The sequence below is a fragment of the Anser cygnoides genome, chromosome 2, assembly GCF_040182565.1.
Source record: "Anser cygnoides isolate HZ-2024a breed goose chromosome 2, Taihu_goose_T2T_genome, whole genome shotgun sequence".
Taxonomy (NCBI): domain Eukaryota; kingdom Metazoa; phylum Chordata; class Aves; order Anseriformes; family Anatidae; genus Anser; species Anser cygnoides.
This window is the reverse complement of record NC_089874.1, coordinates 128,469,808-128,485,870: the sequence shown is the minus strand read 5'-3', so window position 1 is coordinate 128,485,870 and position 16,063 is coordinate 128,469,808. Positions and strand designations below refer to the sequence as shown.

The window sequence follows — 16,063 nt, the reverse complement described above, 5'->3', positions numbered from 1 at the left end:
TGTCTGATGTGCAAAGCTTTTTAGGAGGCCTACTCAAAGTCACTCTTCCACCAACACCTACTTTAAGTCAGTATTATGAGGTTGAAATGTGAAAGATGCTGTTGTTTTTCTCAGGTTTTTTTGGATTACTCATACCAGTTGTATGTCTGTGTACGTATCATACGTGATCCTAATAGCCTTGAACAAAGTTAGAGTACACTGACAGAGTGGCTGGCTGATGGTAAGGCCACTCGCTGTTACTGAACAGGCACCTTCACTTCTGTAAGAAGTTTTCAATTGTATACCTTTATGTGTTTTTTTCACTAAAACTTTGGCAGGGAGGACAGAGTTGGAGTAAAGATGTCCTATCTATTTGCTGCATTTGAAAACAGGGAAATTTGTGTTCTTGCTGAGTCACCATTGATACAAAAAAAAATGGTAGGGGCCAACCAGGAGTCCTAGAGGATGTTGGCTTTTTTTTTGTTTCTCTGAGCAAAATTTTCTCTTTTTGCTCTTTGTTCCCCTTCTGTCATTTCTGTCTTCCCGGGAGGGAAAAGATCTTGTAAGATGAAGATGTCTCTTTTGTTTGAGGCTGGTATCGTGCATTTGCCAGCTCTGGCTCTTGGTGCTGTGATGGGTTGCCTCAGCCAGTGCATGGTCTCTCTGCCAGCGTTTCTGTCATCCCCTCCTCACCCAGACAACTGAATGTTGCTGCTCATAATTAAAAACACCCAATAGCTCAGTTTCTAGCAGATCTGATCCTGACACACTTTATTTTTCTTGACTCCTTTCTCACAGTGGCAGCAGCATGGTCGTAACTGTTTGCTGTCATTTTGAGGGAGAGGCATTCAATCCCGCACCATGTCCCCAGGGAAATCCTGCTACAGCTGCACCACTGCAACCCTGTGGCAGCAGTTTTCTTAAACTGCATCATCTTAGCCTCATGAGAAGCTCTGCAAAAGCTTCTCGTTCTTTGGTTTCTCTTTGCATCTATGACTCTATCAGATAACCCAACCCAAACTAAACCAAAAACAGACATAAAGCAAAAGTCGATGAGGTTTGAGGGCTAAAGGTATTGTAAATCATTGATGTTTTATCCCTTTCATTTTCTCTTGGACAACGAAATGAATTTTGATCAGTTGTATTTTGAACACGCGTCATATTTGACAATAAATACCAGTAAACTTTTTTTTTTGGTACTCAATACTGTAATGTAATTTTTGCACATGGACAGCTGCATTACATATATTGCAGACACGTTGATATTATATTGCCTTAGGCTTGTGTTTTCTTTTGTTTTTCTGTTCTGCAATTGTAAACAGTGCCACAATTAAAACAAAAACAAAAAACACTAAGAGGTTAAAAACATCAAGATTCAAATTTATCAGTGCTTCTCAATACAGGTTATTCATCACTTATTTCCAGCAAATTTAGTATTTAACATTTAATATTTTTCTTCATAGAGGCAGCGAGAGAGCATTTGCCTACATTAAAATTATAAACCCCATACTCATAATGAATTGATTATTTTTGACAACTGGCATAAGCTAAGACTGGATGCAGTCAGACAACTGAGGTGCTAATTTGCAGTCTGACAAGCTTCGACTTGACAGGATTCTAAACTCTGTTTGCTTTTATACAGATAACCTGCTGGAGTCAATGGAGTAAATGAGACAGAGTTTTGACTTGACAACTTTTAGCTTCAGTAATGTTCCTGCTCAGGAGTTCTGCTCTTCTACATTTACTCAATACATTATATTTCTAATGGGCATTCTTGGCATTGAATTCAGTGGGCTTTGGTTCAGTTCACATGAAAAGTAGGAAGCTAATGTTGGGCTGAAAATAATACTTGTCATGCTTGGACAGAACATCTGATCTTGGTAGAAGCCCCAAGGGAAAAAAAATGTTTAAAAATCGTGCCATCTAATCTGAAAAAAAAGAAAAAAAGTCGTGAATAGAGCTATCATCACCTTGACATTGCTAAAGGACTGAATTAAAATGATTTAAGTGTTTCTTTTAACTACAGTTCTGAATTTCATGGGGTTTTGGTATTTGGTTTGAGGATAATTGCAACATCTATGAACACTTTTTCAATTTAACCTAATGATATGCTCTCATTTTTAATTGATTCTTTTATCCCTTCTGGGAATATTAGTTGTATGTAACGTATGTTGAGATTCATTGATATTGACATTATTATTTCAGTAAGCTTTGTCTGCATGCATTGTTAAAATTTTTTAATCATGTACAAAAATGTTTAATATAAAATCTTTTGGTTTCCTTTTCAAATTATAGTATTATTATCCCAGCTTTCCAAGTGTGGTCTTTTAAGCAGTAAGTTACAGAAGGGTATGGGGTCTTTTTTCCTCATGTGGAGTGCAAAATTCAGTATTGTCGGTTCCGCAGGGTGCTATTTCAAAATAAGACATCAGATTAATTCCAAATTTGCTACAATTTCTTGCTGTTTTCCCTTGCTTTTTACTGTTACTGCGTGGGCTCTGTTTCTTTAGACATTTTTTGTTAAAGCAGTCTTCAGTTCTGTTTGTGAAAAATGGGACTGCAGCCCTGGGGCGATGCAGTGAGATAGTGTAAGAGCAATCAGCAAAGAGTGCAATGCAAAATATGCACTCTCCCTTCCGCTCAGCAAATAGCCAGATGCTAGCAAGCCATTATTTACAGTCCATCTCAAAGAAAATCAATTTGTTTTGTTCCAGTTTGCTTTTGTTTTTCGCTCATTATTTATAACATTCATTTCTCATTTTTGTCACTTTATAGAGCTTCCAAGAGCAGCTGTCAGGATCTTAAGCAACATGACATTCCTTTTTGTGAGTTTGTCATACACAGCTGAGAGTGCCATTGTTACAGCTTTTATTACCTTCATTCCCAAGTTCATCGAGTCACAGTTTGGCATCCCAGCTTCCAATGCCAGCATCTACACTGGTAAGGCATTGCCAATGAGTGTAATGTTACAAGGGTTGTTGTTCTTTGGCTGATGAAATAAATCAATATAGGAATGAACAGAACATGGTTTTTAGAGCAGGTTATTCAATTCAGCTTTGTGCATTTGTGATTATTAGATATTCAGGCTGTTCTTTGATGTTTGCTATATTTGTTTAGTAAAATGTGAACCTATTTATATTGTTAAAGAGTTTTTTTTCCCATAAGCCTAGATAGTGACATTTTCTAATATGTTAATAGCCTTCAGGGGGAAAGAAAGCAACAAAAACAAGCTAGAAAATGCCCAGGAGTGTTGCTGTGATTTGTGTGGCTTAAAAGATATTTTAAAACTGTTCTTATTTTATGTGAATTTTACTTCCTCTTTGATCTTTAAAATATCATAACCTTTCCTTCTCTCCAGTGACCAATTGTTTATTTGTACCATCCTTCCTTTACTCATTTCTCCCCTCCAGGCTGATGGTCTTCTCCCTAATTGCTTATTAACACTGAGCACACAGCAATCCAGCCTAGTCAGGAGAGCTCACTAAATGCTCCCTCTCCTGGCATTTCAGGTCTGAGGCCCCTCTTTTGCAGCTGTGGTACTTCCCCTGCTGCCGTAGTAAAGTTCAGCCAAGTCAGCTATTAACATAGCTTCAAAGTTTCTGTTCTGCAGCTTCATAACTGCTCTGGGATGAGGGAGGGATGAGCTCCACCTGCAGCTCCCCTAGGGGAAGGAACTAAATTTTTGTGCAGAATTGGGGCCCACAGCAGGAAGGTCATCTCCCTTCTCTCCTAAGTGCATCAGAGACACTTGTCTCAGTCAGTGTCTTCTTTTTGTTTATAAGCATCTTTTTGCCTTCTCCTTACTGCTTCCCATACAGAATAGCTGCTAATGCTAGGCAGGTTAATTCTTTGCTCTCCCATGTTTCTGGGTATTACACCTGAGAAGGCATAGTGAGATGGAGAGTGAGTTATGGGAGGAAGTTATGGGTGAAGTATGAGGAGAAGATAAAAAGTACTGAGATAAACAGGGGCAAGACACAGAGACACATGGGAATCATTTGTCACCTACAGTGGCTGAAAGAAACATGAGAAATTTCTCTAGAGTGTTGAGGAGAAGCATCAGAGAAGCACCATGAGGTGACATCTGTTTGAGAACTTGCTAGGATAAGATTTTCTTATGGGGCATGAAATCCCTGTATGCTGTATCTAAGCAGGAAAATTTGATTGATGGAGCCAAGATTCTACCTGAAGTTTAATGTAGCTACACATGCCTAGGAGTTTTGCTGCAATGAGTCTTAATGGGATTGCTACTCAGTAACTCACTCCATTCTCAGGATAAGCCAAAACATTCAATAGCCAGCACATTAAAAGAAGAAAAAAAAAGATGTGACCCTACTGAGGATATGAAGATTCCCCTGTGTTGTTGGGATGTGTAGTTTCCCCTGTTAGAAATTGGTAGATAAAGACTATTTTAAGGCACCAGAAGAAGATGAAATAGCTAGACTGTATGTTCAACATGGGCAAGTGAGCACTGCTTCCACACCTCCAACTCCTAAACTTACCACGAATGTCAACAGTTGTTATTAATTTTCTAAATTCTTTTTCTAGGAAAAATGGGAAAAGGAAATGGGATTTTGCATTAGATTGCTGTTAGTTAATCTAATAAATGACACATTCAGTTTACAAAATTTTCTGGTTAGCAAAAGGAGGACTTACAATTTATTTGTTTTACTGTGTTTTATATAAAAATTGCCTTGCTGAATCTTATGTGACTGATACAAATTTTATGTTGGTCATTTTCCATCGCAATTCATAAGCAGCAATTCCTTAATTAGCTAGAATTAATTAATTTGTTTCTGTTTTTAACCAAACATGGCATTAATCATCAGCAAAAATGCCATGTGCCAAATTTCACGTCTTGAACTTGTGCAGTTTGTGCTGCAGTCTTGTCTTGTTTGGAATTTTGTTTTCCATGTGTAGCCTCCTTCAGGCTTTCTTGATTTACCCCCAAATTAACTTTGACTTTAGGTTGCAGGTAGTTATTAGACAAATACAGTTAACATTTCTCATGCTTTGATAGAAGATTTACTTGTGAAAAAGAGTTAGAGTTCAAATAATTTGTAATTGGAAGAGCTGCTCTATTATAAAGCCCTGCTCTGGTAACTTGTGCTAAGCTGGTTACAAATAGGTTGGATCCCCCTTTAGCTCTAGAAATGGTGTAGTAGCACATTATCTCAGACAGAATTGGATTGAAAATCTCTACAGTATTCTCTTTGGAAGTGTATCCCTCTTAGCAAATATTGCAGTTTTCTGTTACTAGACTATTAGTAGCTGTTAATATCATCTTTTGCCACTGTGGAAAGCCTCAAGTGCTGCAGCTGACAACAGCAAAAAGGGACAAAGCCTGAAAATTGCTGACTGAAAGCTGATACTGCCTTGGAGCACTGTAGCAAGGAGTTTTTTTGGCACATGCACAATTCCTGTAAGCCAAACTGTCATTATAAAATGAAGGAAAGTGCAGTGCAACAGCATAGTATCAGATCTTAAGCTTTATTCCTCTAAATGGCTTTGAAAATGAAGAATGCGTGTCCTGATTAGATGTACATGCTTTGCTTTGCCCTGTAAGCTCTCCTTGAAGTGCAGCGTAGCAGCAGCGTTCCCTTGACAGTATATCACTTCTGATTTTACATCCCCTGCAGAAAAGGAGAAGAGCATAGGGATGAAGAATTTGTACTTGGGGCAAAGGAACTTCTCAGCCTTCCTGACACGCAAGAAGGAATGAGCACTTATGTCTGCTCTTTTCACCACAAGCAGCTAAATCTGCTTCTGCCCTTCCAGTTTCTCCCAGAAAGGCTTTTCCATCCCCTGCTCTAGTTTGCGTAGAGGAATTTCTCTTTATGCTTCCTCTGTGTAGGTTTGCCCTTACCTTTTCATTCTCCTGAATGAGAGACAGCCTGGGCAGGCAGTTTGTTCCTGCTCATCTCCTCTTTATTTATGTTCTAATCTTTTTTATGTTCTAATCTCTTTGTGGCAGAGGATGTCTGCAAACATCAGTGCAGTATAACTCACTAACAGAACAGCCACTAACCTAATGCCTCACAAAATACTTACATGCTCAGTTTTGACAAGAAACTAGACATAGACACACACAGTCTCACACCTAATGACAGGCTTTTCTAACATACGTGCCCTCAAGAGAATACGAACGAGAAGATAAATTCAGGTCCAGAATATGTTAAGAACTCAAAGCTAAGTTGTAAGGTGGAAGGACTAATAAAATACAAAGTTTAATTATATCCAATAAGCCCTTACCTTGAGGTATATCCTTAATTCATGTAACTAGTGTAATCAAGGATTTGGTTCATGGAATTTGGTTCATCTGACATGGGTGTTTCAGAAGCCATCACAAGTGATCCCAGTCTGCCTTCGTTGGGTACATGGGCTTCTCTGATGTAGACTTCTTAGAGCAGGGCATGCATGGCAGGCTTAGGTGACTGGGTTACCATTGTCTTTTAAAGAGAAGATTTTCAGTGCAAGTGAAAGGATTGGCATCTCTTCCCTTGTTCATATTTCACTCACTGAAACTTGAGAGAAGTAACAGATCTGAACTTTGTGAAATCATTTAATTCTCCTAGAAAGGGTTATAAATTTAAATTCTGCTCTTTTGAAACTTTTTGATTCTGTGATGGGTTGTTATTAAGAATCTTCCCCATGAAATGACATTTTACTTTATAATGTCATTGGTGATGGAAGTACAATTAAGGCAGCAACTATTTTTACCTCTTATTTTTGCTTTCTCAATCTCAACATTTTGATAACGTCTCCTTCACCTTTACATAAAGTAGCAGAGAATGAGAATATTATATGAGAATATCATTGCTTTGTGATAATATTAAAGATATTTTCAAGTGATAGTCTTGCAGGCTTCTTTAGAAACAAGACCAACATCTTTAAGAATTTGGATTATAGTATTTAGCTCTTTCTCCCTAGATGCAGCTGCCAAAGTTGTTCAAATTCCATATTTATATATGGAATTTATATACACATCTTTATTAGCAAAGACCTTATTTAAAGTCTTTCTCACATGTCAGTTAAAAAAATTTAACACCTCAGGCACAGGGAAGTAAGGACAGCCTTGTGTCATATAGCCAAACTGTCACCAATGACTTTCTTTTGTGACTTAAACTTACTGTCTTTGATTTAATTCTTATATCTTAATTTCTTTAATCATGTTTGATCAGTTTAGACCTTGAGTGGCTGTGCTGAAATGAATGGGGCTGCTGATGTAGGAAAGTGCTATTCCACTTGAGCCAAGTTACCAGAACGCAGAATTCACAGCCAGCTGCCTGCATGTGCTCCCAGTTGGGCAGGCTTCAGGGGTCCTGCCTTAGGTTAACATCTGTGCTTTGCTGGACCAAATCATGTGAGTAAGAAGAGGAAGATCCATGTCCAAATTTGGATTTCTTCATATTTTTAGTAATCGGGAGCAATGCATATCCCTTCTCCCTATTCTAAAATAAATACAAAGCAATGTTTCTGCTTGTAAATACAATAGGTCTCTTATAGTGCTTTGGCTGCTGGTAATATCATAAGGAGGCTTTTATTAATTCTTTGACAACACTCCAGAGGTTTGAAAAGTCTGACTCAGTTTGCTAGCTAGCAGAGAATCAGACAATGGAGATCTTAGTACAGCGTTTATAGTAATCTAATTAGGGAATTAAAACAATATTTATGTTTTATTCTATTTCTGTACATCCTGTTTTAATGTTACTTGAATTTCTTCCTGGCAGGTGTGATTATTGTTCCAAGTGCTGGTGTTGGTATTGTCCTAGGCGGCTACATTATCAAAAAACTGAAACTTGGTGCGAGAGAGTCTGCAAAGTTGGCTATGATCTGCAGTGGTGTGTCTTTGCTGTGCTTTTCAACTCTCTTCATTGTTGGATGTGAAAGCATTAATCTAGGGGGAATAAATATACCTTATACAACTGGGTAAGTATCTTTGAATCACCAGCTTTTTCCAATAAGCCTGGTAAAGAAATGTAAAAAATGCTGATGGCTAATACGCTGAAGAAGCCACATGATCAAATAGGAATATGGTGAGTATTGTAGTATGAACATATATTACGTGGCCCTTCCATTTTACGTCAGTTTTTTAATGTAGTCTATGTTATAACTCATCTTTTTGAGGGATGGAAAAATGCATTAGGATGGATTTCAGTGAATTTCACAGGATAATAATAATATACTGTGTAGATTGCCAAAACTTTAGATAGTGTTTCAAAATGTTTTCTGCTCAGGAAAATTGTGAAAATACTAAAGGGATTGTAAAGATTATTTCCGAATAGGTTTGTTTAATATGACCATAATAGTATCTTACGTCTTCAGTCCGAATTTGGGATAAATTATTTGTGCATATGCTGTTGACATTCGTGATGTGTGCTGCTTCTGAACCCCTTAACGAGTTGTGTGAAGGCCCTCCATTGCTTGCCAGGGACACTGACCAGATTATAACCCTTAAAGAAGGCTGTCATGAACAAGAAAGAATGAACGTGGGAAGGTAATGGGAGTGAGAGGTTTAGGCTGTGACGTCAAGAAATGCATGATAGGCCATTTTTTAAAAACTGGGGATATTTGGAAGCAAGAAAATGTGGTAAAAGTTGTGAGAAGGTATTTCACTGAAAGGTAGTTCCTCACAAGCCTGATCACGAGCTTTTATTTTTTTTCTTATGAAATACATTAAATTTTCCACAAAATAGATTTCTTCAGATGAGTGCAAACTTATCTGAATCATTATTTTTCACTTCGCTTCTACATCTGAGACAATGTCTGCCTCTTTTTTATGGCTAGTTGCTGGGTATCAAAGACATTTCAATATCTTGGTTTTAAGGCTCAGCTTAACATTTTGAGTTTTGGAAGAAACTGTAGAAGAATTGTGGAGCAGGAAAAGGGATGATCAAATGAGGAAAAATCTACACTGGGGCAGTGAGCAAGCCAAATGAAAAACAAAGAGGAAGAATAGGAAACAAGGGAGGGAGAAAATAGACACTGTTTTCATAGAGAACATATTGCACTGTATGTTGTGTGTGTTACTAAGTTGCTGTCAAACCCTAATTCTAGAGCAAGGAAGACGAGCAACTGAAGGGCTTGAGCTGGTGGAAAGCTTGTATGATTCTTTTTGTTCTTAATACCTAGAGTTAAATCTCAGTGCCAATGGCCTAACTGTGGAGCGGAGTAGCATGGTCAGTAAATCCTGATCTGAGCATAGTGGGCTGAAGAAGGAGAAAATGGGAATGGAAGGTGGGTAGGACAGTTTAATTGTCCATCTTCTGGTGATGTTTGTTGAAAGACTGCAGGGGTAGGTGAAGAAATGAAAATTATTAGGAAATAAAATATAAACTTCAGATAGCAATGAACTGAACTGTGCGGTGAGTGAGAATGTCCCTGTCTGACTAATGAGAAGGTTGTAGTTCTCTGCCTGTGAAAAAGTGTTTTTTAATTTAAATCTATTCCGAAATTGAAGTCAAGGCAAACTATTGGTATGTGAACACTCACATTAGAATTGTAAGAGTATCTAATTCATTTTTGTGGTAAATAGAATTTGCAGTAAATGCATGAATTGAAAGAGGAATCTATCCACACCTGTTCTGAAAGTGCAGTAGCATTAGTTCTTTTACATCTTCATCTAATTCTTCTTACTTACAAGAGATGAGACATAGTAATGGCAGAATTTGGTGAAATACTGAAGTATATCAAGTCTTTGAAATCAGTATAAAAATTGGTATGCTTAGGCAGTAATGTCATCAGAAATTGGGAATAACCAGCATGTGATAAATCAGGGTTCAGGAGATTGCAGCCTCAGCGCTATATGACTTTTTATTAGTGCAGTGATCAAATCAGCTGATTAAAAAATGGTAATAAAGAAGCACTACTACTCATAAATTCATCTTGAAAATATGACATGGTAAAAATTCTGTTATTCTTCATGGTCAATCATTTGATAGCTTCAAATCATTTACTTGGTAAGGAGCTCTTCTGCTCAGACATCAAAGAATGTAATTGTTCTTGCAACAAAAAAAGCATGCTTTCATTCTGAGGTTTAATAAAACATGTTCTTCATTCACTGCACACAGCACAGTGTATGGACATCAAAGCCAGTTCAACATACCAGATGAGATACAAGAAGCACTACAGCTGTTTGGTTCAGAGTAAATTGTCTTGCACAGTGCTCTGCCTTAGCATGGCTGTGTCAGGTCTGTTGTCTGAGGTACCTGTGCTGGCAGCAGCCTGGAGATCTCAGCTGCATTGAGCAGTGTAGACATACTGTAGGGGAGATTCTCTTTTCGTGATTTTCTCTGGATTTGTATGTTCAGTTCTACCTTTCTTTGCTCTTACATTTAAAAAAGTAGCTCTTTTCCTTTGGCAAGCTGAGACATAAGCCAGCACATAAGAGATGGACAAGCTGGGTTTTAGTTAGCATAGAAATACGTGCAAATAAGCACTGAGCAATGTAGGCAATGATACATTATGATTCAGTATGCTTCATAACTAAGTATTTTTTTGACTGTACCAGCTGAAGGGAAATGGATGGGACCTGTAGGCACACAGAGATTAGAATACATTTCTACATGCAAGGATTCTCTGCTGTTTTATGTTGGGCACAAGCAGTTTTTCCGTTGTTGGTGCCTTATCAGCATCTCTGTTATCAAGAAGGTCAAGGACACCCCTATATTATACATTTCAGCATTTCAGAGCCTGTTTTTCAGTTCCCCAGCCTTGCCTCTAAAGGCATGTTTGATATTGAACACAGTATAGAGAGCTTTATGTCAAACTGCTGTTTGGCATCCCTTCTCTTGCATCATAACTAGCACCCAGATAGGAAGCCCTGAATCAGCAAATTGTCTTCTTGCAGCCCCTACACTGGGCGACAGTGTAGGCAGAAGAAAGTTAAGATTTGTACCTTAATATAGGAGCATAAAAGTGCATTAAAGAGCAAAATTGAAGAAAAACAGCATGCAGTGCTTTCAACAAGTTCACTTGTTGTGCAGCCACTGAGACTCTGATGTGAGCCAAATGCTCAAAAGATGCCCCAATGAGCAACTTATTGAAAAAGTGCAAGTGATATCACAGTGCAATAAATTTCAATTTCAACCTCAGTAGTTATAGCAGATTTCTTAATCTGCAATTGCTAAACGTCAGCAGTAAGTTGGTGTTTCAGGCTGGCATCCTGCAGAGTACTGAGAGCTTTAGATGGAAGTCATTTGGTGCTGTGTATCTCATATCCTCTACCTCATCTGAAGCTTTAAAAACTCTTCGTGAGGAAATTGAACGTTTTAGCACTTCAGTGAGGAAAGCAGGAACAAGAAATATGTGACTGACAGTAGTCTGTCTTTAGTGTGTTGCCACTCTTTTTAGGAAGCTATTTAATGAAAGAGCAGAAAATGTGTTTCTGACATCCAACTGAGAACTTTCTTCAGGTCTTCCTATCCCACAGCTCAGCCTGCCAACAACACCTAGCCCTTCAGAGGGACGTGCTGTGAAATCTGGGGGATTATATTTTGCAGACCAGTGCAATGATACGTAGTCCAGATAAAGCAGGCCTTTCTAAGGCTCCCAGCATTATTAAAATCTATGTTGGCATTTCTTAAAAATTAATTGGAGAGAATCCAAAAAGAATCACATAATCACAGAATGATTGAGGTTGAAAGGACTTCCAGAGGTCACTTGGTCCTACCCCTTGCTCATGCAGAACCACCTAGAGCAGGTTGCCAAGGACTAGGTGGCCTCTAAGGAGGAGGCTCCACAGCCTCTCTGAGCAACCTGTGCCACTGCTCTGTCAGCTGCACAGTGAAGAAGTGCTTCCTGATGTCCAGAGGGAACCTCCTGTGCTCCAGTTTGTGCCCATTGCTTCTTGCCCTGTCACTGGGCACCTTGAAAAAGAGTCTGGCGCTGTTCTCTTTGCATCCACCCTTCAGATATTTTTACAAATTGATGAGACCCCCCTGAGCCTCCTCTCCTGCAGGCTGAGCAGTCCCAGCTGTCAGCCTCTCCTCACAGGAGAAGTGCTCCAGGCCCTTCATCACCTTAGCGGCCCTTCACTGGACTCTCTCCAGAAGCTCCACGTCTCTCCTGTACAGTGGAGCCCAGACCTGGACACAGCACCCCAGGTGTGGCCTCACCACTGTTGAATAAAGGGGAAATAGCAGAGAATAGCTACTTTGGTGGTTTGTAGACCTGTCTTTTCTATGTTTTGTGATATCAGGTAACTAAAACAGACTCCCAGGAAGCTTACTCATAATGACAGATTCCTGGATTAGTTAATTCCCTCTCTCATATTTCTGGCATGTAATGAATCAAAACAGGCCCTTTCTGATTGCTTTCTGTTGTTTTGGTGTAATTAAAGTTTGGTTAAAACATGTAATTGAGTTACTGAGGCACTTAACAACAAAAAATTTCTTCCTCTTGTGCTGCCAGTATAGGTTTCTATTACCCTTGTATCTCTTTCAGTCCAATCAGATCTCATAATTTGGAAGCAGTGACTAATTGGATCAGAACAATAACAACAAAGAAGGAATCTAGCTAGCACAGTGAGAGGGTCCCTTGTTTGACAGCTACACCAAAATTGCATCATTGCTGTGATTCCAGCTGCTTGCCAACGAGGAGGCTGCAGATCCGGAATGTCCTGGGTCTTAAAGGTTCAACACCAAACCAAAAATATTACCATCAAGTTAAGATAACATTTTTTATCATACAGTCCAATATTAACATTAGAGAAATTGTGTGGTGAGGTGATGGGTTTTCTTTTCTTTGTGTTTCCTTGGTGTTCGGTAGTGTAGGTTACTACAGCAATCTAAATAGATATTAATAAAAACATGTGCGAACCAATTCTGTGTTTAGATGTTATCAAAATATAGTCAGGCATTGTTTTGTTTAACCTCATGTAATTTAGATTACAGCCTCGTGGAAAAGGGTCCACCTCTTTTTTAGTATCTGTGCATAGACTGCACAGTGAGGTTTCAGTCCAAGCCTGGATACCTGAAATAACAGGTCACAGATCTAAAGACTCCAGGCAATATATCCTGCCTTATGCTTTCCCTTTTCTTACTTTATTCCTAAACCACAAGTTTTCCACAGAACAATAGTTGGAGAGGATAACCGAGTTTAGACAAAGTGTTAAGAACTAGAGTCCCTTTTATCATCAGTCACATCTAGGAAAGGTCTTTATTATCTTTACCAGCATTGTGTCACGGAGACACAGAACAGTCTCCCTGAGAAGGGAACAAATACAATTTGCCAGATGGGATTCTGGGTTTTGTCCCAGTATGCATGTTTAGCAAACCTGCAGTTAAAGCTTCTTAATGAAATGAGCAGAATCATTGCGTACGATTGAAAGAATAGTTCAGGAAATGCTGTCATTTGGGGCTGGTCTCTGTTTCTGTGTGTGCACAGGTGCCTCTCCCCATGACAGATGTCTCTGGCAGCTCATGAAGCCTCACTGCAAGTTGATAGCATCCATTCTGCTGAAACAAGCAGGGCAGCTGTTTTTCACACATCCTGTGTGTCTACAACAGTAGGTGCATTGAAACTAAGCTGCTTTTCCAGTAGCCCACCTCATGAGCAGGACTTAACTAGCTCCAGTGTATAAATCCTGCTTTTTCTGACCAGTGCAGGTAACTCTGTGCTGTGCAGTGCAGTAACTCAGGGTTTACTGCTGTTTTCTTCTGGGGAAAGTAGGCAGCTTTCCAGTGTTAGAAAACAGGATTACAGTTCTTTGGTTTGGCTTAGTACTAGAAAAATATACACCTTCAAGAAAAAAATGATCTACTACTGTGAGAAGCATTCACAGAAATGTGTTATAAATGTGCTATATAGTAGATCATACATGATGAAATGGGGTTACATACATATGTGATTTCATGTCCTTGGCATCTGTAGTCCTTCACTAGTTTCCCATCATTAAAAGAGGAATGAGCAATGGCCGAAGACTGAAAGTAATACAGATGAAAACATGAACCTCTTAAAAAGGCCTGATAATGAGCTTTTGGAAACAGAGCTAATGGGTAATTTTGTCTATTACATGTTCTAGAGAAGATAAAAAAAATCTCTTTGTGTGCATGGCATTTGCTGTAAACAACAACAAAAAAGCAAATACCCATAATAAACCATACAGCGATTTGTTGAGGTACAAGAAGTGATGAAAGCTGGAGATACACAGCTTGCATTCATTTGTAGCTTGTTATTCATTTGAGCATATTTGCTTTGCATATCTGCGAATGTAAGGCTTCTTCCAAGCAAAACAAAAATGTCTCTAAGAGTAAATTTTCAGTGGTCACAGTTCAGTTTCCAGTTTCATACTTCTAACTATTTTCATGGCTGATTTCAGTCACTTTCATTCTTCAGCTGATTTCCTATCCTGCGTGTCATGGTAATATTCAGCAGTGCAGCTCAAGTTGGCTACGTAAGGTACCAGAAAGCTGCCCCAAACCCATCTACTGCTGAGAAGGCTTTGATGTGAAGGAGGGGTAAGAGGCCAGAAGAATGCATTTCACAGGATGGGAAAGGCTGGAGAGGGGAACCCGAGCTGTGCCTTTCCCAGCAGCCTGAGATGCCCCCATTCTGTGCATGTGCAGGGTGACGGAGCCCTGCTGGAAGCCAGGGCATCCTCACGAGGGCCCCTGGGCAGGCTGGGAACCCCTGCTTTTCCCAGATATTTATCATCTGGGACATCCAGCTCAGCAAGCTGCCAAGGAGCTTGTGAAACTCCAAAAATGCTGCCTCTCTTGTTTCTGTGAAAAATGTCTGTCACATCGTTGCTGAAATCAGTATGTTCCCGAGAAATGTTTTGGTGATTTGGGTGTTTTCCATCAGAGAGAAGGTTCTGTTGAGAGATTACTGGAAAAGTCTGCATGGCGGTCTACGGCATGTTACTGCATATCGCCTTCTGAAATCCAACATTATATAATGAGACAGGTTTCAGCTGATAGCTGAGAAGGCGACAGAACCAATATCAGTCCTGGATATTTAATTTCCTGCTCAGGCTGCAACTTGTTTCTAAAACTGTACCTTGTTTGTTTATGGTACAAGAAAGAAAAGGCTTTGGTTAGCATCCAACTAGACCATAAAGTGCAAAGTAGCTCCAAGAGCTAAATTTGTGAACCTGATTTGTGTGATCAGTAGACAAGTCAATAAATATTTGAGAGCTACTTAGTAACATTTGATCAGCTGCAAAAGTGCACAGCTGGAAGGACAAGCATATTCAGCAAAAGCAAATAGTGGTGTATAAATACATTAAAAATGAGTCAAGTGGAAGCCACTGAGCAGCAGTTATAATGCTTAGTGTCACTAATAATGGGAGGTGAGGTGACAGATGACATGGATGACAGGCGTTGTGTGTAGAGTGGCTCCTCAGCCAAGTCTCTGAGCTATTCGGGTGTAGAAGGTGGGAGCAGAACATCCCTTATCATCCATGGGGTTGCTGGGAAACAATACGTCTGATGCTTGCTGTTTACCTTTACAGCAGTTCTGCTTGAGTGTTGCAGATGTGAAGGTGAGCAAACAGCAGCCCTCACAGGGCTCCAAAACGGTGCCAGTCTGAGCGTGCGCACAGCATCTCGGGGATGCAGCCATGAAAACAGTCCACATTCCTCTTCAGCTCCTGCCTGGCGGAGGGGGTGCCAACATTCCCGAGATGCCTGCTGATCTGTTTAGAGCAGCCACTTGAGCAAGCTCGGAATGGCAGTGGCCTCTCTGTGGCACCACTGAGCAGTACTGAGAGCAGGGCAAACAAGGCAGCACAGTTAATTCAATATCACGCCGCAGTGCCGGCTGTGGAGATGCTGTGCATACCAACGTAATTCCCAGGGCAAGATTTTTGTTTATGGTGCACATGCAAATACCCATGCCCTAATGGATCTCAGTACCTAGCTCACACCTACAATCTATCTGTTTTTGTGGATTCTCAAGGAGCCAAACTGTCATTTGTTCTCAGAAATTCACGTCTTCAGGACTGGGCTGCACACTAACCACGGGAAGATGTAGGGTGGTGCCTGTGGCTCCATTCACCACGCAGATGTAAGAAGATGAAGGTTACATGCATCTCCTGGGGTTGGGGATTTTCATATATATATATTCTAGCCCCTGGGAAAAG

The 16,063-nt window shown here is 39.7% G+C and overlaps 1 protein-coding gene across 2 annotated transcripts in view; it reads left to right on the top strand.

Annotated features, from left to right (window-relative positions):
- Positions 1 to 16,063, top strand: part of SLCO5A1 (solute carrier organic anion transporter family member 5A1) — a 73,728-nt gene that overhangs the window by 42,638 nt on the left and 15,027 nt on the right. For both annotated transcript variants that reach the window (XM_048077052.2, XM_066993071.1), the window contains 2 exons: positions 2,755 to 2,919; positions 7,710 to 7,908. In XM_048077052.2, the coding sequence (XP_047933009.2) occupies positions 2,755 to 2,919; positions 7,710 to 7,908 (364 nt within the window). The remainder of the gene's footprint in view (positions 1 to 2,754; positions 2,920 to 7,709; positions 7,909 to 16,063) is intronic.